General features: G+C 41.0%; 1 protein-coding gene across 3 annotated transcripts; it reads right to left on the bottom strand.

Moving 5' to 3' along the window:
* Nucleotides 1-22: 22 nt before the first annotated feature.
* Nucleotides 23-24,270, bottom strand: si:dkey-206f10.1 (adenylate cyclase type 8). Of its 3 annotated transcripts, none has more exons than XM_015607044.3 (19): nucleotides 24,002-24,270; nucleotides 16,108-17,073; nucleotides 14,939-15,088; nucleotides 14,681-14,811; nucleotides 14,104-14,215; nucleotides 13,865-13,992; nucleotides 11,336-11,494; nucleotides 9,773-10,004; nucleotides 9,118-9,267; nucleotides 8,856-8,956; nucleotides 8,542-8,746; nucleotides 6,884-6,985; nucleotides 6,628-6,800; nucleotides 6,423-6,504; nucleotides 5,474-5,632; nucleotides 4,924-5,070; nucleotides 4,744-4,836; nucleotides 3,912-4,029; nucleotides 23-3,351 (listed from the first exon to the last, which is right to left on the bottom strand). In XM_015607044.3, the coding sequence occupies exons 2-19, from the start codon at nucleotides 16,996-16,998 to the stop codon at nucleotides 2,930-2,932; spliced, it is 3,555 nt and encodes a 1,184-aa protein (XP_015462530.3). In that variant the 5' UTR covers nucleotides 16,999-17,073; nucleotides 24,002-24,270; the 3' UTR covers nucleotides 23-2,929. The 3 variants fall into 3 exon arrangements, with proteins under 3 accessions (XP_015462530.3, XP_049339952.1, XP_049339947.1); XM_049483995.1 differs by having other exon boundaries at nucleotides 8,542-8,743; nucleotides 9,118-9,303; XM_049483990.1 differs by having other exon boundaries at nucleotides 9,118-9,303.
* Between the last annotated feature and the right edge of the window lie 701 nt (nucleotides 24,271-24,971).

The following is a 24,971-nucleotide window of genomic DNA, read 5'->3' on the forward strand; positions in this document are numbered from 1 at the left end:
GCAAAAGCATTTTTTTTTTCATTATGTAACATATTTTATTATGTGATAATTAGATGATACATTGCCAGTTTGAACATAGAATTTGTCACAGATTGCACCAGCAGTTCAGTAGAAAATAAACTATTGGAATGGGTAAGTAATTACAGCATTGATTATAACAGCGACTTTAGAGGAAGGCATGCAGTCCTGATAAACATGGGTGCTGCTGATGGTCTGAGAATATACAGGAATCTACAGAGAAATTATCCATTCACTGTTCATAAGTTTCTACTCCAAGGCAAGATAAATATGGCTGCTGCATTTTGACACTGACGTTTAAAAATGATGAACATTACAAAACTGCATTAAACATAGTAACATAAAACAGAGTCAAAAGTCAAAATAAAGTAATATCACTATGTTTTTTTTTAATTGGTCTCAGCCAGAGAATCTTTTAGTCCAGTAAATTTGAGTAAATGAAGACGTGTGATTTGTTTACACTCTTATCAAAATAGTTCTTTAATTTATAATTATAGTGGATATTTTTTTGATTTTCCATCACTGTGAAGAAAACTCTACACTACCAAAAACCCACTTAAGCATTCAAATGTTTCTTGTGGTCATGTCCATGGAGAGTTGTTCTATAAAGAATCAATTATTTTACTAAGGAACCATTGATGAACCCCTTTTATAAGAGTGTATCCAGTCAACTGAAATTCACTGCACAAGAATGCATAAAAATTGATTAAGAAAATGACAAAGATCTAATACTAAAACAATTTGAATGAGCATTACATACAGTATTGGTCAAACATTACAGTTTGAAGACTTTACAGTAATTACAGCAGCAATTTCCTTATTTCTGTATAAAGGAAAGGGGTTCCTATCATTTATCTCGCCTCACCTTACATTTACTTAACAAGATTGTATTTAAAAATGATCTTTTGCAAACATGTTATGGTATTCTACATGTACTATGATAATGATAAAATGTGCTTAATATGTTCCATATAAAATATTTACAATATTAATATTGACAATGTAAATATACAGTATGTATCTGAGGAGAGAGGTATTTCAGACTGCCATTGCCATCAAGTGGATATTCTCTTAAATGAGGAAGCAAAAATATGCATTTGACACAGAATTAATATTAAATCTTTTGGCTTTGCTTGCACAGATCACTGTGTATGCAAATGTCTAAACACACGCAAAAAATCCTCACAGCAATGTTCAAAAATCTAGGAAAAATCTGAGGCTGTATTGGCAGCCTAGGTGAGTCAGACAGCCTATTACACGTACATGCCACAAGTCATAGGATAGCAGAATTTAAAATGATCATGAAGCGTTGCTTGGGAACACCCACACCTGTATGATTTGTGTGGTATTATCTTGTGAGTGAGGCAATTGGCCAGTGTGCTCATAACAATGTGATATAAATTACCAGAGTTTGGAGCAAGGTCTTGTATTAGGTGTCAAACGGATGTGACAATCCATTTCTGAGTGTGTGACATTCCTCAATCCACAGTGTCAAATGTGTATCAGGAATATGATATAGAAGGCATCACCACCCACAGTGGACAGCGCTGTGGTGTCTGGCTAGAATTGTCAGAGTGAACATACACATTTAATGCAGGAGGCCCCAGACACACATGCTGCTGGTCAGTTCAGCATTCCTTAACTTTTTATGGGACATGGCAAAAGTCATGGGACACTAAACTAGTTCCTGCCATGTCAGTGTAATGCCTTTCATCAACAGTTCAGCAGAAATGTTGTTTTTTTTTTTGTTGAAAAGTTTAACATTCTCAACCTGTTATCACCCACAAACATTATGGTTAACATCTCCATGACATGAATGGACCTTTGGATTGTCGCATTTCTTGGAAGAATCTGTGATGGTCCTTTATGCTGTCGTATGAGTACACAGTAAACACAAGATGTGGCATTAATCCTTTCAAAATCTACAGTCTGGTTAATCCTTGCCTTCCTCAAGTTTCAATCTATAACAAGAAATATAACATAAAATATGTCCATATAATATACAAAACATATTCTATACATAAATCACTAGGGATGCATAGATATCAAGTATTTAGATACAGATACTGATGCCTACTTAAAAAAAATAAGTAGTCAAGAACTTGTGCATGGTAATTTTTTGTTTTGTTTTGTTGTGTCACATTATATTTTTATTTTCCACACAAGCTTATTTTTAGGAAATTGTGAAATTATGCTTAGCTAAACAATAGAGATTTGTTTTATTCTATTGACGTATGTTTATTACCCCAGAATGATCATGTGATGTCAGGACCACAATAGCCAATGAAACTTTCAGGAAAGAAAAAAGTAGGAGGGGAGTGGATATGTCGTGTTAAATGTATCTTTGACATAAAGGTGGAGTAGCAGTGGCTGGATGAAATAATTTATGAATTTGTGCTGCTGGGTTTAAAGTTGAGATCGCTGAGTCTCCACAGCTCACTCACCGTATTGCTCTCTCTCTCTCATTCTCGCGCTTGTGCCATTTCCCATGCTGTGGATCTGGTACTGAATATGTATGATTCTTACTGGAATGATGAAATTGCTGGACACAAGAATTGTCTGTTTGTTAGCACAGCAACTTGCACTAGACACATGGTATCGGAGCCTCATTTGTGATTACGAGTATGAGCAAATGAGCATTATCAGTATTCATGCATCTCTATAAATCACACCTGCAGACTGAGATTGGCCAGAAGTGAGTATGTTGCAGTGTGTCTCATCTTATTTACTGATGACCCAATGTCTCATCAGCAGCACTGCATGGATACTGGTGTTCTGGTTCATTTAGGAATTGTTACAAGTATATGTGATATTAAATTATCGTAGAAATTCACTTTGAAAGTGAAGGCAACATGTTCACATTGTTCAGTTAATGAAAGAGGTAACGTGTGCCAAGGCTTAGAGTTTTCTATCAGGACTGCACACTGTTAGTAGGCAAGGTGAATCTCCCAGTGGTGCCTCTTTGCTTCTCCTTTTGAATTGCCCGGAGAAGGCTGAACACCACAGAAGCCAGCGTGTTCCTGCCCCCGCTGTGGCTGGCTGTTCTGCCTCCAGTAAGCCCATTTCTGGTCCTTTGGCCCCTGTTATTGCTGATGAAGTAGGTCCGTAAACGCCCTTGCCGCTCGCTAACTCCCTTTATGTAGATCTCACCACGAAGCTCCAGCACAAAGCCCCAGTCTGCCAGGATTTTCTGGGTGGGCTCGGGTACCTGGATCCTCCCGCTGACACCTGTGCTGTCCATGCGGCTTGCCAGGTTCACTGTCATCCCCCAGATATCATACTGAGGCTTCGCAGCACCAATCACTCCTGCTACTACAGGACCATGTGATATACCTGTTGGATCAAGGAATAATGTTTGGTGGCAGCGAAAGAGAAGCTGACAAAGCAGTTCAATGCAAGCTTTACATACGTTGAGTAGCAGTTGTTTGAGCATCTGTTTGCATTCCTAATCTTAAGGGTCACATTCCATAATTTTTAAACTCATTTTAAACAGTCTAGTTGTGGTCTCTAATAAGAATAAATTCCATGTAAGTTTTTTTCTATTTAGCCCAGCATTACTTCACTGAATTACTGCTCTCTGAATAAAGACAAGTTTTGGGCTAATGCTCATAAAAATTCATACGACTAACAGCACTGCAGCAGAGAACGCCTACCTACCTTCCCCCCCAAAGTCAATTTTACAGCTCTTAAACTCAAAGAACAAAATGTTTTCAGAGATACAGCCTTAGCTGTAAAGATACAGCGCTGAGTGAGGTTAACCCATAAACTTCAGTAAACATCAGACTCTCAGCGATAAGCGCGCCGCGGTGCCGCTCTCCCCGCGGCCGATAAATGTTATCAATGCCGTGCACAAGAACAAGAAAAAATGTAGATTTTAATGTCTGTAGCCTTACCAACACGAAGCTGGAAGTTATTGGAGGTGTGGTTGTTGATTCTTCTCAGAGTCTCCTGCATTGCCATTGCAAAAAGCACTAGTTCACTCAGATGATGCCAGTTTCTTCCACCACGAGTCTAGAAGGCCAAATTGTGAACATCATTTAAAGCCAAATATATGTAAATGATTCTGTACAAAGCAATTCCCATATTATACGCAAATCCTCTGAATAATATTGCAGCCAGACTAAGAATGTCCAAAAAATACAGTAAGTGTGTTGCTGTGTGTACGGTCTAATTCACTGTTAACGCAGTGTCCCATTAACGGCACACTATGGATCACAGGTAAGTTTTTTTTTATACTCAAAAATTGTTAGATGTGTGTTTGAAGTGTTAATTCATAAGTAGCAATTCATGCATGCTTCATTTTTTATTTGGTTTATTTGTCTTCCTGAAGTTACATGTTTAAAGGTAGTACTTTTAGAAAATGGTCAAGATGTTTTTAATGAGTTTCCGTTGTTTACTTTGAAATTAACCTGGTAAGATGGCAGATCTTCATCGCATATACATATTTTTTTCTTTCAAATGACCCAAGTAAGCTATATTAACTGTTGCCATTAATTGGTAAAATGAGATTCTACTCAGTTTAAAATGTACAGGTTAATATTTGCGTATTAATGATCCTGTTAATTCTAAATGCTTCTAATATTTATTATAACCCATAGAACTACCAAACAGCTAAAATAATTGTCCACATGTTGTTAATGTTTTCCAAGTTTTAGCTAGAAATCATGTTAATCAATCTCTCGCTAACATGAAGCTCTACTGAAGACAGTTATTAACGTTACCAACCTGCTGATCAGGTGATAAGCCAGATGCTGCCATGTAGCAGCTTCCAATGGTTTTGATCTTCTCAATATCCATAAAGTATGTCTCCTCCAACAGCTGTCTCAAAGAAGAGCAGAAGGAAAGTAAGACAGAAATAACAGGTCTGGATTTCTACAGAGTTTTCACACAAACAGCTAAACTCACCTCATCAAAATCTGCAATAATGTCATTGAGGAGCCTGAGACTTTCCACACCCTCGTGTTTAATCTCTTTCTGTTCATAGTAGTCATTGAAGCCAGCGATGGTGGCAAACATTACCCCCACTTCATCATATGACTGGGCATACAACTCCTGTTTAAAGAGATACAGAAATTACACACTTTTCAGAAGTGATGGGTATCAACCAATGACTTTTTTTGAAAAACTTTTTTTTCTGGGATAGATAGAGAATGTAGTTTGTTTATTTTTTTATAGAAAGTATCTGTTGGCCATCATTTAGTTCTTTACTCACTGGTCAGTTTCCTCCATTACTACCCACATTATATCAAGATAATAAGATAATTGAGAATGAATAATGAAATGATGCATTAAAAACAAATACATTTACCTGCACCTACTGTGAATCTAAAAGTCTATGGAGAGGTACTATAGGTGTTCCTATTACAATGAACAGTCACACATGTTCATCACTACAAAAGGCCAATAAAACTTGCTAATAAATAATCAAATCTGAAACTGCAGTGGCTTCACCTACATCATCATGCTTGTTCCTGTCCAGAAAGTGGCGGGCCACATGTGCAGGCAGGATGTTGTGCAGCAGACATTCATTGTGCTCCCTCAGCTCTCGCATGTCTTCCACTTCCTGCTGAGCCTGCAGACGCCACAAGAAGTCCAGCCTCGCAGTGGCCTCCCACTGACCCAGCATCAGCGTTAGACAGAATTGGTTAGGGTTAAGGGCAGGTACAAAAATGTAGCACATTTTATACTACAGTCAATTGTTTGGTGTTTAATAAGGTTTCTGACACTGTGGGACATATACATCAATTTTGGTGGTAATGATGTATTTTTTTTTCCACAGATGTATTATGATAATGTAAGTAAAAACAACAGAGCTATTACAAAATAATGACCCATGCTTAGTGTCTGTTGGGTGCCAAAATGATTAAAAAAAATCTTATCAGAGCTATACATTTTAATAAAATAAAAATGAATTAAGAAGGGTAAAGAGAAACAGGAATTTTAAAGGAAAAATATCAATGTGTTGACAATGAGGATGTTTAGATGAGGATATCCAACAATGAGGGATTTCTTTATAGATGTATTTATAGATATGCATGCCAGACAACTGATTTTGTATTTCCTGTTGTTGTTATTACCTATGGTATACTAAATGCCCATCTATGAAACAGCAGGAATTATCTTGCTCAGACCCAGCTGTCAGTCTGTGTTTAAGCAGGGCAATCATCAAACTGTGCAGGACTTAAACTAAAAAACATGCGTACTGGTGGGTCTATGCTTTAATTAAATTAGTGGCTCAAAGATACTTAAGTAGCAGATTCTGGACATGAACCCAAACTATTGCTACAAGAACAATATAACATTTAATCTTTTATGCATTTGTCATGTATTTCATATTTATCTTCTAGTGTTAGTAAGTGTATGAAATATGAAGGATTTGAATGAACACATCTTTGAGAACATACCTGTCGGCCATTATAGAAAACTGCTATGACAAACATGGTCATTAAGAGAATTGCGACACCCTTTCTCTTTAAGTAGGGAGATCTGGAGATTAAAAAAACAAAGCAGGTGTTACAGCGTTGAGCTAACTGAGAAAGCATAACACTCTCATAATAGGTTTTACATCATCATGGTGTTCTTTTTATGGGGTTTTACATAAAAACCTACCTGTACATTTGCTCCTGCTCTTGTTGACTGAGGTAGAGTGCATGGAAGGCCACTTCGATGAAGTACGTATAGACAATAATCACCAGTAACAGAACGGTCAGCTTCAGCAGTGAACTCAGTCTCAGGAATACCGCACAGGAAACCATTGACACAACTCCACTCAGTACGAAAAACTACAGGATTTTAGAGAGATGTTAAAATAAGCATTGATTTAATTGAATTGTTTGCAATGTCAATACTAATGAGTAAGCCTCACCTCAGGATGTGTGCAGACAGTTAGGGTCTCCTGGCTGTGTCGATCCACACTGTTCTTATCAGCATCCTCTCTTCCTTCTGCCTCCAAAAAATTACACCAAACCTAGACAATCACAATATATGTAAAACAATATTATGTAAAGTACATATATGTGTACACAAACAAAAATACACAAGTAACACTTGACTAACCACATCAACCACTAGGGGCACCATACCAACTGCTACTTCTAAATAACTCTGCATCAACCATCACCACCTGAAATAAAATTAATGAATATGATATTATGCATTTGTTAACCTGTCTTACATGTTATGGTAGGTTGGTATTTAGCATTTTATTTAGTTATGATGTTGCAACCCCTATTATTTAGACAATGGTTTAAATTAATGTAGTTTAAAAAGGCCACTTCTGGGCCCTTGAGCAAGTCCAAAGCCTCTCTGTTACAGTAGTGCTGTAACCTGACTGACCCTGTGCACTGACCCCCTTTAATAAACTGGGACTTGCAAAGGTTTTTTTTGTTGTACTGTATAATGACAGTAAAGATACTTAACGTAAGTGTGTTTACACAACTGATGCTCAGCTAGGATTTCTGATGGGTGGATTTTCTCATTAGAGTGTCCAGAGTGTGACAGACAGGCGCTTCTTGTCTCTGTCCTTTAATATATTTTAACACTTAATTTAGGAATTTATAGGGAAGTCTTTACACACAGCTTGTAACCATATTAGGCAGAGATGCATGTTTATCAATACTTGTAATAGGTATTTGCTCGTCGCAAATGAGATTTGAATACGAACATCCGATACCATGTGGCTAGTGCACATTGCTGCGCCAACAAAACAACATCATTTAAGTCCAAGTTTTACATATCCAGTCCCAGATCCACAGCATGGGAGGTGGCCCAAGCAAGCGAGAGAACCCCCATCCCCCCCACCCCCTTTCTTTTTCAGGAAATCTCATCTGATTGGCTGATGTGGTCCTGATGATGTTCGATTTGAGGTAATAAACATACAGTAAAACTAATCCCTCCTTTTAATAAATGCATAATTTCAATTTCTTGCTTAAAAAATAAAACTGTTTATGCAATGCAACTCTTTTACAACGAAACACAACATTAACAAATTAACTATTGCATTGTACTACTTTACACTAACAACTACACTATTACATAATGCTCCTGATAATGTTTGATTCTAAGTAGGTTTCTAAATCCGCATTGCCAAGTACAAATATACATATTCTTGTACACATACTTGGTTAAAAATTTAGAAAATGTAGTAAATTTTCTAAAACAAACACATATAGAATATCAAATGAAGGCTGTCACATGTGTTGGAACAGGATTAAACATGATGTAAATTTGGGTTATTGCTCAGATGGCCCAAAAAGCAAAATTTATGAAAAAGACAACAAAAGCAAGCAATGATTGAGGTGTTCCATACACTGCAACTAATAAAAAGAAAATAATGTGAAATAAATTCTTGTCGTACTTAATTATCCTCTAGACAGATTAAACTTTATACTTACTAGATGTTGACATAAATTTTACAAAAAAAATATGGGATCTAACTAAGATTATGAGGAACACATTGAAATGAGTGCATGACACAGACGAATATTAAAGACTCTGTATCTCCTGGTTGATGGGGCTGCTCACCATGTCAGCAGAAGCCATGCCAAAGTTGATGGTGATGGCTGTGACGGTAAGCAGACTGCGCATGCTGTTGTTTTCATGGATCCAGCAGCAGAGTTGTTGCAGGGCAGCAGGAGATTGCTTAAACTCCTCAGCAAGTGTCATCACCAGCAACAGCATGTAACTCAGCAGCACCAGACCAAACTGCACCACAGTGGGATATAATCTGCTAAGACAGGCCACAGCAAGGTGTGGAGGAGGAGGAGAATGTGAGTGCAAATAAAAGATTAAAAAGATTTGATTGGTAGATGATTACAATAAAAATAATAATAAAGTACCTGGGAGCTGGGATGAGGGCTTGGATCACCATAAGGAAGAGGAACATGATGAAGGAGCACACAAGATTGGTCTTAAAGGTTTCATCCCTTATTTGTGAGAACTGCATGAAAGAAACACATATACAAAAGGAGTACTTAGAAGAAAAAACGAGCCTCAAGCTTTTTGCATCCAAAAAATGAACTAAAGGCCCATATTTGTCAGGTGTTCTGATACAACAGAGACACTATATTTACTGTGTAGAGGAGAAATGACTTCCCATACCTTCTCCTCTATATGTGTGTCCTTGAACACCAGCGTGGCCACAGTGATGTGCTCCTGCCTCATTCGCTCACTGCTGCGCAGGTCAATGGCATGCTCGATCCTTTTATTAATCTCTTTGGAGCTGGAACGCCGGTTTCTCGAATTGGGCAGCTGCGGTAAGGAGCCATTAGTGAATGAAGCCAAAATCTGTGAGAGTTAAATATCATCATCAGTGTAATTGTTGCCTCAGATCTTAATTAGGGACTGTTATGTGGTTTGATGTCTCAAGCCGTTGAGCTCAACAATGGGTGATTTGTCTTGCTAGTCTGTAAAAGGCTTTGTATGAATAACAGGGTTGTAATGAGGCACTAAATTCAAAATTCATCAGGAAACAATATTATGCTGTAAGGACACCATAAACTTTAAAAAGTAAAAATATATACAGAGGTCTTATTTTATACTTTGTAGATTAGTTTGGAAAAAGACAAAGTTCTCAAGTAAATCTTTTTCAATGCCTGATCTGCCCTTTTTTTTTTTTAGAAAATAAAACCCTTAAATTGCAACCCTTAGAACTTTTGACTGATTTATTAAAAGCCCAGTAAATTTCCACAATATTCCCACATTTATAAGCATTTTTTATAATTGTTTATATTCGGTTATATTAAGATTTTCTTACACAGTTCATATCTACCACGTTGCCAAAGGGAATTTTTCTGTTCCAGGTATGATCTGTGCTTATCTTGAGAGGCTCCTCCTCTGCTATATCTGGCTCCTCCTCCTTATGGCAGATGAAGAAAGTGTCAATGTTGTGTTTCCGCAGAAACTCATTGCGTTCATAACCACAGGCATCTTCAGTTTGGTAGTTCCCGTCCAGGCAGTCCAGGGTGGCCCGTGAGATATGGATACGACTGACAATAAAACACATCATGCAAACTCTTTAGCCACATGCTAAATGGAATTATATGATGAAAAAGGTATTTAGATGCTGTATACTTATAACACTTCCAACTTCCAAATATACAGTGGAGTGAAAAGCTCTCCGTATTTACTTGACCTCATTACTCCAGAATTAACCTCAGTGGATCTGACTCTCAACCTTTTTCTATATATAGTGTAGCTTAAGCTTTTGTTGTTCCACTTGGGATTTGCTAAGCTGGTTACTTCTTCATTTTGAGCTTGACTGCATTTATACACTTGGATAAGTATTCAACTCACTAAATGGCTAATAAATACTAACTACAGCTCACTATCTTTTGTCTGTCTACGATATTTTCACTATGCCCCTTTATGGAGGCTTAGACATGACCAAACAGTTATCCTGCAATGAAACGCTTTCTCTTCTGGTAAAATTAGATTTTCCAGTCCATTATTGTAGAGCTAAGCTAACCAAGATCTACCCTTACTAGTGTGGTGGCATACCTGCTAATTTATCTCATATGTTCTGGGCATGTTACAAACTCATTTCCTATTGGATCTCTATTTTCAAAATATTGTCCAAAATCATCAATGTTAACATATCACCATTTCCTTTTATCACTATTTTGGGACTACTGATTGCTTGCAACCAACCTTTAAGCAATCTCAAATTACAACTCTTGTTTCCCTTGTAGACAAGTGTAGAATATTATTACAGTGGAAGTCATACAAGCCCCCTTCTTTTGGCTCACAGACATAATTTAATTTTTGAAGTTGGAAAAAAGTAAGTTTACTTTTTGATTGGACAACAGACACATTTTATTTCTATTGAAAAACATTTATTAAATATTTTGAATCTCAGGCCTCCCCATGTATCAATTATTACAGAAATCACAAATATCATTGTTACACACTAAGGTTTATAAGTATAATAAGTATAAGCTTCTGGATAACACATTCAAATGTAAATGCCCTTTTATTTACAAAATGATTTTTTTATGGCTTTATATATATATATATATATATATATATATATATATATATATATATATATATACGTATATATATATATATATATATATACGTATATATATATATATATATATATATATATATATATATATATATATACACGTATATATATAGATAGATAGATTATTGCAGGTTTAAATGCTTTTTATGAGTGTATACACTGTTATTTCTTAAAACGTAATTCCCAGTTATAGGAAGGGGTATAGGAAGGGGACCTTTGTTTATTGTATATTCTAAATTGTAAAAAGTCAATCAATAAAAGTTTAAAAATATATATATTTCATAGACTCACCCAGGGATACCACCTGCTTCTAACATGTTGGCAATGCCCACGTCCCAGGACCACACATCAAACTGCCACTTCTGCAGGCCCAGAACCCCACAAAGAACTGAGCCTGAGTGGATCCCAATCCGCATGTCCATGTCATGGTTTAGCTGCTTACTCACATACCTGAGAGGAATAAACAGAGAAAAAACTTTGATTTTGGTCCAAAGCGTAGAGAACATGATGCAGTGGTAGTGGTAAAGGCTTCAATAACACTTTGAGTGCTATACTTTGTTTAGTAATAGGTCTATTTAAATTCATTGCATAGTCCTATTGAACAAAACAACACGACCAGCTCAGGCTTGTTGACTAGCGTAGCTCTTGTTCAGCGTTGGGTATGTTTTTGCTTAAGCTTGATGGTTAAGCCAGTCAACCAGCATGATCAACCTGGCTTGACCATATTGTTCGACCAGCAAGGCAAGTTTTTTAATAATCAGTTTTTCGTTATGTGAAGAATGAAATGTATTTTGATTACCAGCATGACCACCAAGACCATGCAGTACAACCAATATGACTAATATGACTAAAAAAAGCTGATTAACAAGCTAGTTTACCAGTATAAGCTACATCTTCACCTGAATGAACAGCTTGATCATTAGACCAGCGTAAACTTTTCAAAACCAGCTATTAGCAAAAGCTTGCCTTAAGCTAGCTTGCCTTTCAGCAGGGTATACTGTCTACACTGCAGACATTACTCTAACTCACTTCAAATCCATTCATATAATTAATCTAACCCTAGCCACCCCATTATTGTAGCAATTACACTAACTACCACTACAATGTTTAATTTTTTTTACTACTAACACTCCTAACCACCTTATTCTGAGTGATGATACGTGGGCGCGGGTTTGCTCTGTGTTAGTATGACCGGTGGAGCAGCAGACCACTGATATAGGTTAGCGTTTTACCCTAATTAGTAGAAGAGGTGAACACAACACAAAAATATCTGGGTCTTGAGGAGCTCCATTCAATTTATATTAAACGCCTTCTACAGCAGTAGAGCTGGTAAATTAGCTAGTTAGCTAATAAATACATATTTCGAGCTTCTTATTATCTTTTACTATATACTCAAGAAATTACTGAAATGCTTCTGTTTTAAATTATTTAGCTACCTATGTTATAGAAGTAACTCTCAAGATAGTAACAGAGTGCTATTGTCTGTGTTTTTTGCCACATTTTACTCCCCTTGGAGCTGTGTCTATTGTTGACAGCTAAATTGAAAAACGGCAATATATTCAGAACCAGAACATACTAACCCAGAGAAACGGGTTCTCAGTTCTGAAGCTCCAGTAAAGCGGGTGTGCTGTGAGGTTTACCAGCTGCTACACACACCCCGTAGCCCCGCTAGCATAGACTAGCTCTAAAACTAACATCTTCTCCCATACAGTTACAGCACCAACCCATCCGCTAAACTGGGGCTTCACAACCTGGTTTGCCTTCACAAAATGGTAAGAGCAGATGTTTTATGGATGTTTTTAGCAAATAAGTTGGCTAGTGTTAGTCAGCTAGGTTAGCTAGAGAGCTAGCTCTGCACAGCACTACTATCTTTGTGTGTGTGAAAGCTCGTTATGCTGTAAATAGCTGTAAACAAGGTTAAATAGTGTGTTGGGTTAGCATAGCTAATTTGTGATGAGTGTCCACAGCAGTAGCCACTTCAGGCTGCATTTACTTTAAATATGATTCAACCACAAACCACTGGATATTCTTAACACAAATGCAGAAGAAACATACTTTTAAAAGTGGGCGTGATGTCTCTTTTTTTTTATCCCATTTTTCCCCCAATTTAGCTATATCAATTATCCCAACCACTCAGCTGTACTCCCCCACACCAGGAGGGTGAAGACTAGCACATGCCTCCTCCGATACATGTGAAGTCAGCCACCGCCTCTTTTCAAACTGCCGCTGATGCAGCATTGCTGAGTAGCATCACAGTGCTCTCGGAGGAAAGTGCAGCGACTCAGTTCCGATACATCAGCTGCTGGACAACTCGGGGCCCCCATGCATAAACCTTATCCCAATTATCCAAACCCTAACTGTGATACATGAATTCATAAGCGACTGTATAACGAAAGCATAACCTTTATCCAGTGTTTTTCAGTCTTAGTCCTGGTTACCACCTGCTCTGCACATTTTGGAGGTTTCACTGCAACACTATTAATTTTTTAAGCAGGTGTGTGGGTGAAGAGAGTGCACTAAATGTACAGGGCAGGGGCGTCAGGATCAGGATTTTGAGACACTGCCTTAACCCTAATAATTCATAAATGGCCATCATTTCACAGATGCGAATGGACTAAATGTCCAAATTACTAATTTGCAGGGTTAATTGTAATTTACCTTTAGAAATTATATTTAGGCTTAATTTGAAGAAATTAGTCATAGTAGTGTTAAGCTCACCACAGACAACTAGCTCTAACACAACTAAATGTGCTCTAACCCTAAATATCAAGGAACTCTTATGCAAATGATAAAGCACAGACTGATGTTCAGGTTAAGTACCGTATGGTATCAATCATAGCCAGGCCCATCTCCACACAGCAGCGAGCATGAGCTCTCTGCGGCTCCGGTACTCCAGACACACAGTAGTAACAGTCCCCCAGTATCTTTATCCTCAAGCAGTGGTGTTCCTACACACAGGCACACACAAATCATAACAGACTCACAATATTTGCTCAGACAGATGTTTTAAAATGTACTGCAGCTATTGTGACTAATGTAAATTCTTTGAATTTCCTGACCTCAGCTAGACGATCAAAGCGGCAGAAGAGCTCGTTGAGGGTGCTTACTAGCTCCTGAGCAGACATGGTCATGGACAACAGAGTGAATCCCTTTATATCAGCAAAGAGGATGCTTAAAGAGAGGCAAATAAGTACCATTATTAAATTCATGTAGATGATTAAAATATGTTTGGTTTAAAAAAAAAGTGTAATCTGACCAGGATGCCCAAACTTTTATATTTTACATTGTTTCTGCACATTCTTTCTCAAATTTAGCATTACTAAAGTACTATATGTGGCCTATTAGTATGTATAACTATATAAAATATACAGCTCAAACTGAATTCAAAGGATGTAAGGTTAGGGACTGTAAATAAAACCACAAATCTGTGTGGTTTAGGGTACAGGTATAAGTACAATTACTGAGGATTTTTGGCCATAAGTAAAACAAAATTGGCTGAATACTCAATACAAATCACAATGTAATGAAATAACTTCGGCTGATGAATATTTTATGTATCCCTAAAGATTACTATAAACGTTTTAGTCTCATGGTACACTGATCATTATAGTCTGAGAGAGAGAACCGTTTGGCTACCTGACATCGGTGTAATGATGTATGTAGATTTTGTGAAACTGTTGAGGCAGCAGCTCATTATCCATGGCAGTCATATCAGCCATCATCTCCAAGGCAACAAATCGAGGGAGTATAGACAACACCAAACGTTCCTATTGTGAAGAACAATCATATATATATATATAAAGAGAAAGAGAGAGAGAGTAAAAAATGTATAGGTAAATAACTTTTTCTCTTTTTACAAATACACAGTCGTGTGTAATATAGATACTTTCTTGCCTGTCTCTGGTTTTCTGTCTCAAGCTTCATCCGGCCCTGGATGCAGCGGCGTGTCTCGAGGAAGGCTTGTCTCTGAGCTCGGTCGGTCAGGTAATGTATGAAAAGTCCTGCTGTGTTCATACTCACGTACAGCAAGGCCTTTGCAAGAATCTAAAGAGAGAACATCTAGAGTCTCAGACTCAATCAGGCAGATATTTAAATATTTCTCCTAATCCCCCCATTGTAAGTCTGTAAAAATTGTTACCTGCTATTTAATTCATGTATAAAGATCTGTGTTTTTTTGCAACAACCAAAGCTGGCCATTGCATCTTTTAAATCTGTTTTTTGAAACATTATAGACAAGCTGAATGTTGTTAGAGACAAGTGCTAACAGTTGAATAGTGTTCATGTGTCCTACAGAGAGTGCTTGAGGATGAACAGCTAGTTCACATTTTTATTGTTATCCCTTATCTAATGTTGGGAGTTTTGAGAACATGTAACTAGGAAGTTGTGTGATGTTGGGAGTTTTGATACTTATCTTAAATACTTAGTTTTGTCAATATAAGATTTTTACTAGGAAAATAGGAGAGAGAACTGAATCTCAGTAAAAAGCTGATGTCCTACACAGAATTACATTACACCAAGCCAGGAAGTATGACAGCAATTAGTGCTGGGGCTCCAGTCACATCCTGGGGGTAAGAAGACTAGTTTTCTGACCTAATGACTTTTTAGGCACTTAATGACCTGGGCATCTGACTTTGTCCTTGTGTATAATCAAGAGTGATGTTTTCTTTGTATGAGTAATATCATATATGTTAGTCTGTGTGTGTGTTTGTGTCAACGTTTGGCAAGCAGTTCAAAACAAAAGCAGTGGCAAAACAAAACCCAACACTCACACACTTAAGCCAGATACTCCACAATCTAAAGATTTTAAGTGTGTAACCCTAATATTTAACTGTAGAATTGAATTCAGTGTAAAATCCCGAGCCTGTACTAGATTCTGGCCTTCCAGATGCAGAACTGGTATCACTGAAATATTGCTAAAGGTATGCACTTTAAGAAGACATATACAGTAAATTATATATGAATAAAAGAAAACAGTCAGGACTATTAAACTTGTAACATAATGTATGTGGAAGGAAAAAACACAACTGTGTATCACTGCATTCATCCACCCAATCATCCATCACCTTTCTCAGCAGTCCCACTTCATTAAAGTGCTGCACTGTCTCCACGATGAGGTGCAGTGTGGAGGTGAGTGAGCCGGCTCCCATAGCCCACAGCAACGGTAATGGGAGAAGAGTGTACGTGGCAAACAGGGTGAACAAAACATACCAGGATGGGTCGTTCTCCAGTCCATACCCGAGCCCACCCAATACCTGGGCGGTTTGCGACAGCCAGCTGGCCATGCCAGCATAATGCAACCACTCTGGAGAATGTGAACGTTTGCAAGTGAGCACCAGAACACAAAGTACTAAAGCAAAGGCCAAGAAGACACCAGTGAGGCAGCCTCCGAGCATGTCTGAACCATCTGGCACTAGAGCCAGGTAGAGGACTAGCAGGTGAAGCTTGGCAGCAGCATCTAAAATGTTGGTGACCACTAGTGAGGTGCGTCTGGTGTGTGAGGAGTGGCGATGGAAGAGTTTTTCCAGATCCCGGGACTTGAAGGTGTGTCTTAATGTTGGCACATAAACTCCATGAATAGTGCGACCCCAGCGCACAAAAAAGTCTGCATCGCTGGCGTAGTCGGCACAGATCCCAGCCTGTGTGCTGGAAAAGCTGCTGCGCTCCCCGAAAAAGGACGGATGAACACGGGCAACAGAGGAACGTCGCTTGGTGATGCCACGGGATGACTTATTGCGGATTTGCCGGTTGATCTCTTCAATGTAGGCATCAGTGACATAAATCTTTCGGGCAGGTTCCATGCCATACTGCTCCTTCAGCTGCCGCTGGCTGATGATGTGCTTGACAGCATTCTGCCACATCAGCTTTTTGCGCCGCATTCCCGGAGACATGGGTATGGCCAGATGGGATGGGACCTGCATTTTCTGGAGGTCTGGTGGCTCTGTAAAAGTTACCATGGCGACTTACTGGTCCCATCATCACAATGACTCTAAAGAATCAGTCTCTCTCTCAATCAAGAGAGAGAGACACACCTGCAAAGACAGATAAGAACAATGAAATGGATTTGCAGTAAATGAGAATTCAAGTCCTACAGGCAACTATGTGTTGACTTTTCATCTAAAATTACAACCCCAAATCAGGAAAAGTTTGGACAGTATGGGAAATGCAAATAAAAATACTTTGTATTCTTTGTTTCATTCATTTCTGCATTTCAGGCCTGCAGCATTTTCACTAAAAAGTTAGGACAATAAAGCATTCTCCACTGTCTTATATCATCATTTCTTCCGATTAAACTTTGTTAGGTGTGCAGCGTGTTGTCTCGCATGGACATTCCTCAAAACAGTGCTGTTCCCTTTCAGTCGATTCACTCAGTACAACACATAATGTATGGGATATCACGCCCTTGCGTGTCTGGCTGAAGACACCTTTAATCACGCCTAAAAGGCAGATGATGCATAGTGACGAGGGCAGAAGCTGGACGTGGAGTGGCCTGCTCCTCATCTGTCCAAAAAAGCGACCAGATTCGCAGGATTTTTCCTTCCCCCGGCTCCGCAAGTGGTGAAGCATTGTCTCCCACTTTTCCACGACTTCATGACAGAGCTGATGTCGTCATGGGCTAAACCGCTGTCAACCCGCACCACGGTGCCCGGTTACGCGCAGTTTCTCGATCTGGAAGGGTCAGGGGAGGCGGGGCTGCTAAACCCCCCTCCGATGGAGCCTTCGCTGGCAGCGTACCTGGCTCCGTCTCATAATCAGGGAGTCGCGGGACCAGCCGTGCTTCCCTCCAAGCACTGCCGGTTCTCCTTCTCCCAGCTGGACAAGGTTTATCGCGCGCAGGCAGGCACGGCCAGAGCGATGAGTTCAGTCACTCTGCTCCAGACTTACCAGGCGATGTGTCTAGCCGAACTCGGAGACCAGCTACCCGCGGACAGCCCGCTAACAGCTCTGCTAAATGAGGTTAGAATTGCCTCAGATTACATCCTGCGTATGTCTCGCTGTGCGGCTCTTTCGCTGGGCAGAGGAATGGCGTCTACTGTCGTGGCACAGCGCCACTTGTGGCTAACGCTGTCTGACATGCCAGACAGAGACCGGGCGACTTATTTGGACGAGCCGGTCTCCTCGGCAGGTCTGTTTGGCCAGTCACTCGAAGCCATTCAAGCCAAGTTCGAGCTGAGGAAAAAGCAGACGGAGGCTTTGCGATGTATTCTGCCAAGACGGGAGAAGCAGAAGCCGCAGTTGACTGCCCGCAAGCCCGCAGCGCCGCTTCCTCCGATGAAGAGGCCCGCTGCTACGGTTACTGCGGGGAATCCCCTGCCCAAGCAGCAGCAGCCCAAACACACTCCACGCCACTCAGCCTGGAGCAAAGGTCCTCCTCCCGGGCACCAGAAAGACTCCGCGGTGAGGAAGAGGAAGCCTGACTCATCCTAGCTCGCAGAGAAGGGGGGGTGAGGTCTCCGCTGGTCGGAGACACCACAGTTTCTCCCCTAAAGCCACCAAAGAGGCGCAGTTTTTCCCTTCTTCCGGGGCCCAGTTCAAAAAGGGCACGTTTTGCCCCAACATTGTTTATAAAGCACCTGTTCTCTGTAAACACGTGTGTTCAAGCATTCCCACAGCCCAGTCACTGTACTCAGCAGTGGGGGGAGGGTGCCCTAATAATAAAGTTGCATTCTGTAACTCAGGGCGAAATAAAAATGTCCAGCCCACAAAAAAATGTGTTGCACTCCCAATTTCAGCCACAGGAGGGCTCCGCCCCTCCACGAGTAGCATATCATCACAGCCGGCTCGCTGCACGTGCAGCAAACTGGCGCGCATGCGCAGTCTCGCCCTGGGTAGAGCGGACTGTTGCCATGGGTTACCGCTTGCAGTTTTGAAAGCGCCCGCCCCCCCCCCCCCCCCCCGCTTTTCCAGCGTGGTGTACACGCAAGTGTCACTCAACGCTGCGGCGGTGCTCAGAGAGGAGATAGAAACTCTTCTTTGCAAGCAGGCGATCCGTGTAGTTCCTCAGGCCGATGCACAAAGAGGCTGGTACAGCCGTTATTTTGTGGTGCCGAAGAGGGGCGGGGGGTTACGTCCAATTATGGATTTAAGAACATTAAACAAGCATTTAAGAGTTTTCAAATTCAAAATGCTAACACTTCGCCAGTTCCTTCGTGCGGTCGGCCCGGGGGATTGGTTCACGTCTATAGATCTCACGGATGCATATTTTCACATTGCAGTCCATCCAGATCACAGACGTTATCTCAGATTCGCCTTCGAGGGCGTGGCTTACGAGTGGCTCGTTCTCCCGTTCGGGCTTTCTCTGGCCCCGCGCACTTTTACGAAGTGTGTGGAAGCAGCTCTCGCTCCTCTGCGGATGCGAGGAGTGCGAGTGCTTTCATATCTAGACGACCTGGCTCTAATTGGACGGTCGAGGGACGAAGCTTTAGCGCACACAGGGGCTGTGTTATCCCATATTCAGCGGCTGGGCTTCTCGATGAATTTAAAAAAGAGCTCTCTAATTCCCAGCCAGAAGCTGTCTTTTCTGGGGTTGGAAATATGCTCTCTCACCAGCCGAGCGCGTCTGTCAGAGCGCAGAATATGTGCGTTCCGCGACTGCCTCGTGCAGTTTCAGCTGGCGCGCAGTCTATGTTTTCGCCAATTTCTCCAGCTGTTGGGTCAAATGGCGTCAATGATAGCGATAGTTCCGCTGGGTTTACTTCTAATGCGTGCGTTTCAGCACTGGCTATTATCACACCGCCTGAATGCCCCACACCATCTCCAGAAAAAGATAGTTGTGACCCAGGGTTGTATGAAAGCACTATCTCCTTGGAGAGAGTCCCGCCTGCTCTGCCAGGGCTCGCCTATAGGCAGAGTTCTGTTTCGCGTGGTGGTGTCAACAGATGCGTCCCTGACAGGCTGGGGTGCGGTGTGCAACGGAGCAGCTGTGAAGGGGGCGTGGTCTTCAGCGCAGCGCTCCCTCCACATAAACTGTCTGGAGTTGCTCGCGGTCCATTTGTCCCTAAAGCGCTTCCTCTCAGAATTGAGGGGGAAGCATGTTTTAGTCAGAACAGACAACACCACCGTGGTGTCTTACATAAACAGGCAGGGGAGCACGCGGTCACTCCCGCTTCTGAATCTGTCCCACTCCCTTCTAATGTGGAGCAGTTTTCACCTACTTTCACTCAGGGTGACACATGTGCCAGGCCGCCTGAACTTGGGGGCGGATCTCCTCTCCAGGGGAGGTCCTCCAGCTCGAGAATGGAGACTCAGTCCCCTGGTGGTGGAACAGATCTGGGATCGGTTTGGCAGGCCCAACGTAGATCTCTTCGCATCCAGAGAAAACACGCATTGTCCTCTGTTTTTCTCTCTAGCAGACCAGGGTGCTCCCCTGGGAGTGGATGCACTGGCACACCTCTGGCCCAACACACTGCTTTATGCATTCCCCCTGGTGGAGCTGATCATGCCAACACTGGAGAGGGTGTGCCAGGGGAACCTCTCTCTGATACTTGTAGCTCCCTGCTGGCCATCAAAACCATGGTATACAGAAATAATCAGTCTCCTTGCAGGAGATCCATGGGCTCTCCCACTTCACTCGAATCTCCTGTCTCAGGCAGGAGGGGAAATTGTTCACCCCCGGCCAGAGCTGTGGTGTCTCCATGCCTACCCGCTGAAAAGTCTGCCTTGATGGCCAGCGGTTTGCCCTCTAATGTTGTGGCTACCATTCAGTGTGCAAGGGCCTCCTCTACAAGAGGTTTGTATGCTTATAAATGGCGTGCATTTGAGCACTGGTGTCAGGGAAGAAATTTGATTCCCTTCCAGTGTTCCATTGTGGATGTTTTGACGTTCCTTCAGGAGTTACTGGAGCGTGGGCTCTCATTCTCGACAATAAAAGTATATTTGGCGGCTATATCAGCCTGTCATGTTGGTTTTGGGGGATTGTCGCCTGGGGCACACCCCCTAGCTATACGTTTCTTAAAGGGAGTGCGACATCTAAAGCCTGTATCTAGGCCAGCCGTTCCTCCCTGGTACCTCACTATTGTGCTCGAAGCCCTGTCTGGGCCTCCATTTGAGCCCCTAAATTCTGTAGACATGAAATATGTTTCGTATAAGACGGCTCTGCTGCTTGCTTTAGCCTCTGCTAAGCGTGTGGGTGATCTTCATGCTCTGTCAGTGCACCCCTCATGTACCCAGTTTGCACCAGGGGACATCAAGGTTACATTACGCCCTAATGCAGCGTATGTGCCAAAGGTGCTGCCTATGTCTTATAGTTCACTAGCCTTTGAGCTTAATTCTTTCTCTCATCCTCCATTTGCTTCTGAGGAGCAGCAAAAAATGCACATGCTCTGCCCTGTGCGTGCACTGCGTACATACATCGATCGTACTCAGGCTTTCCGTGGGTGTGACCAGCTTTTTGTCTGTTTTGCCAACCCAGTTCGTGGCAGGGCTCTGTCTAAGCAGCGTCTCTCTCACTGGGTTGTGGAAGCTATTGCATTAGCTTATAACAGCAAGGGTCTGGAGTTGCCTGTGGGGGTGCGGGCTCATTCTACTAGGGGAATGGCTGCATCTTGGGCCCTTTTTAAGGGTGTCTCCGTTAAAGACATTTGCGCTGCTGCCAGCTGGGCATCACCTCATACTTTTGTGCGCTTCTATCGCCTGGATGTGGTGGCCCCTTCAGTAGCTCATGCTGTTCTTTCATCGGGGTCTGGGGTGCTCTAGTGTGCCCTCTTGGTTCGGTGTCTGCTCCGCGGGGCGTGTATATAGGTCCCATACATTATGTGTTGTACCGAGTGAATCGACTGAAAGGGAACGTTAGGTTATGAATATAACCCCTGTTCCCTGAAGGAGAGGAACGAGGTACAACACAGGTTGCCCCGCTTCGCTGTTAGCTCAGTGAAGAGCAGCATCTTGAACTGAGGAGTGATGCTGGTGACGTGGGGTTATATGCAGGGGGCGGGCCCTCCTGCCCTCGTCACTATGCATCATCTGCCTTTTAGGCGTGATTAAAGGTGTCTTCAGCCAGACACGCAAGGGCGTGATATCCCATACATTATGTGTTGTACCTCGTTCCTCTCCTTCAGGGAACAGGGGTTATATTCATAACCTAACGTTTTAAAGGCTTATGCTTAATGTTCTTTTTTAAATTAATGTTGCATCAGATCATGTAAATTATCTTTGGCACTGACACAACCTCGTACCATGGCAGACTTTTTTTTTTTATTTGTTGTTGAACATGTTGTTTTTTTTAACAGTCTGGTCTATGGCAACCATTAATTCTAAAAAAAAAAAAAAAAAAATACTGATTTGTCTGACCACAAGACACATTTCCACTGGGAGGTTGTCCATCCCAGATGCCCCCAGCTCTCACTGTCCCAACACTGTAACCTATTTTCTCATTTGCGGTTGTTTATTATTTAACGTCACAATTATATGCCCACAAAGCATAAATCTACTTATCAGTAAATCCCCTTAATGCAAATCATTTTAATTCCTGAGTGTGCTCTAGCTGCCAATATAAAAACAACAACTATTAAGTAATAATACATTAAAAGGTGTCTCCTGTAAAGATTAGGTTACATATTTATTTAGCTAGCTGGTCCTAACATAAACCCAAATTAAACAGGTTAAATAATGATTAGTACTTTTAAATAAATTAAAAATGGTTTTAATTAATGGATTTTAAAGTATTGTGGCCAGTGTCGGCCAATTGAAGTAGCATGACCAGTGTTGCTTGGTTCTTTTCCAGCCTACAATAAATGCATCAAGCATCTGTCTGAAATATTGGCCAAACCTAGACACCAGTCCAATGTCAATTATTCTTAAAAAAAAAAAAAAAGCAATTATCAGTCGGCACTGATAAAATTCAGATATCATTGCGCATCCCTAACTATCCCTGCAACAATTCAATTATTACAATTGCAATAATAATGTAAGATAAAGGGATTATGATTGTGGTAACTTTTAACTGCACTTCCTCTCATATTAATTATGGCTAATATTATTACATGGTTATTGCAGTCTCATTAAAAACAGGGCAGAGGTGGTGAACCCCTCTGAGGACAGAACAGAGCCACCTGTGATGTCATTAGGTGCTGAGAGCCAAGCTGCCAGATTTAGAACTGAGCTCATTAACACAGGTAGCAGCTAAAAACAACTTCTGGCACAAAGCTGTTGTCCCATGGCCATTCTGCAGTGTTCACCTGGACTCAGACTGCACATAATTAAAAAAATACACCGTAAACTCCCTGTTTGAAGCATTCCAAGAGCAGATAGCCAGGTATCAAATAATGTATTAAAAGCATAAACCTCATATAAACAGCTATAACAAACACAGCATGTATCTACGGATGCATTATTCAAAAAGATAAGGCATCATATATAGGCAAAGACTTGGGCACATGTGGCCAAATTAGATGTTATTTGTTTTATAGTACACACAGATACTTTCATTCACTTTTTCCTTCATAACATGAAAAGAGTCATAATTGTGCCCCTTGTTTTTTTGACATGGCCTCACATTGATTAAAGATTCCTGAGTCTGCTGAATCAATGCTCCAATCATCATTAACTGAACCTTTTACCTACGCTCAGCAACCATGGGCTTGTCTAAGAAGCTCTCTATAGAGATCTAAAAATAAAACTAATTGATGCCCATATAGCAAAGTATCCAAAACATAGAGACACCTAAAATGAGACAAACTGAAGCTTTTCGGATGGCCTTCACCATAACCTCACCTTAAACATCATAGAATATTTGTGAATAGACACTACAGGAGCTGTGCACACTAGACAGCCCAAGACCATTGCGTAACAAGAGGCCTTCAGCAAATAACTGTAAGGCTCGCTACAATGCACATCACAGTTATCTCATGGACCTTCCGCTTTCACATGTGTCGGTGAAACTTCACAATAAACTGCTACAACCACTAAATTACAAAGAAATTAAGAAGAATTATGAAGAATGTATTACTGAAAACTACTCACCATCATGAAGTTACTGCTTCCTTCCCCTCTGTCACAAATCCACGTGTATATCTCCATTAGTAATTCCAGGCTTTACTATTCTACATTCTACACCCTGTCCAAAAATCTGCATCTGTTTCCTGCTGCAACATGAAAATACATTTATGTTGTGCTATTAACTGGAAGAAAAATACATTGAAGTTTTTTGATTTACCGTCATCTGAGGAGCACCTACCAGATCTCCAGAGAGTGGAGAAGACAGAAGCCAAGTTGACAGACTCAAATAGGATTACTTACTCAGCAGCGACGCTCGCTCTCCTCAGAGCATCTGCTGCTGACGTCACCTGATGCAAACCAGTGTAAACATGATGAGATGACTTTAAGAACCCCATATAAAGAAGAGACCTAATGGGCTGAGGGTCATACTGGGGACGCAGAAGACAGAACTGTCCTTGACATCATTCAGCCATTGAAACAACATTCATATGAATTTCCTACATAAACTGTGAATTGTGCTGCTGTCAATAATCTTGTCTCCTAAGCAACTCATTTGCTCCATCTTGCATTATTTTAAGGAAAATAACGCAAACTGGCTGACTCATTATATTTTTTTAGAAGTAAAGAATGGTACCATCAGGTTGAGCAATGCATGAATTTAACATATGTATTACTCACAAAGTTTGCTTGTATACTATATTCTAGTTCAAGAAAATAGAATTATAGACAACAACCAAATAATTAACAGGAAATCTATTTGCCCCCAAGAAATCGATTTCTTGTTTAAGACAGAGACTGCATAGAGGGGTGGGATTGAGGATTTGTCAATTTGAAGAACTAAGCTGGGCCAGTCAGCAGGCTCAAGACGTATTGACCATAAGCTGGATAAAGCGCTTGGAACTGGATTTGCTATGATGCCATAGGCTGGTTAACTGGTGGCCACACTATACAATTAATGACCCAGAGCTTTCAAATCAACCATTTTTTTTGTATA

This window comes from Astyanax mexicanus, chromosome 1 (genome assembly GCF_023375975.1).
Source record: "Astyanax mexicanus isolate ESR-SI-001 chromosome 1, AstMex3_surface, whole genome shotgun sequence".
NCBI lineage: Eukaryota > Metazoa > Chordata > Actinopteri > Characiformes > Acestrorhamphidae > Astyanax > Astyanax mexicanus.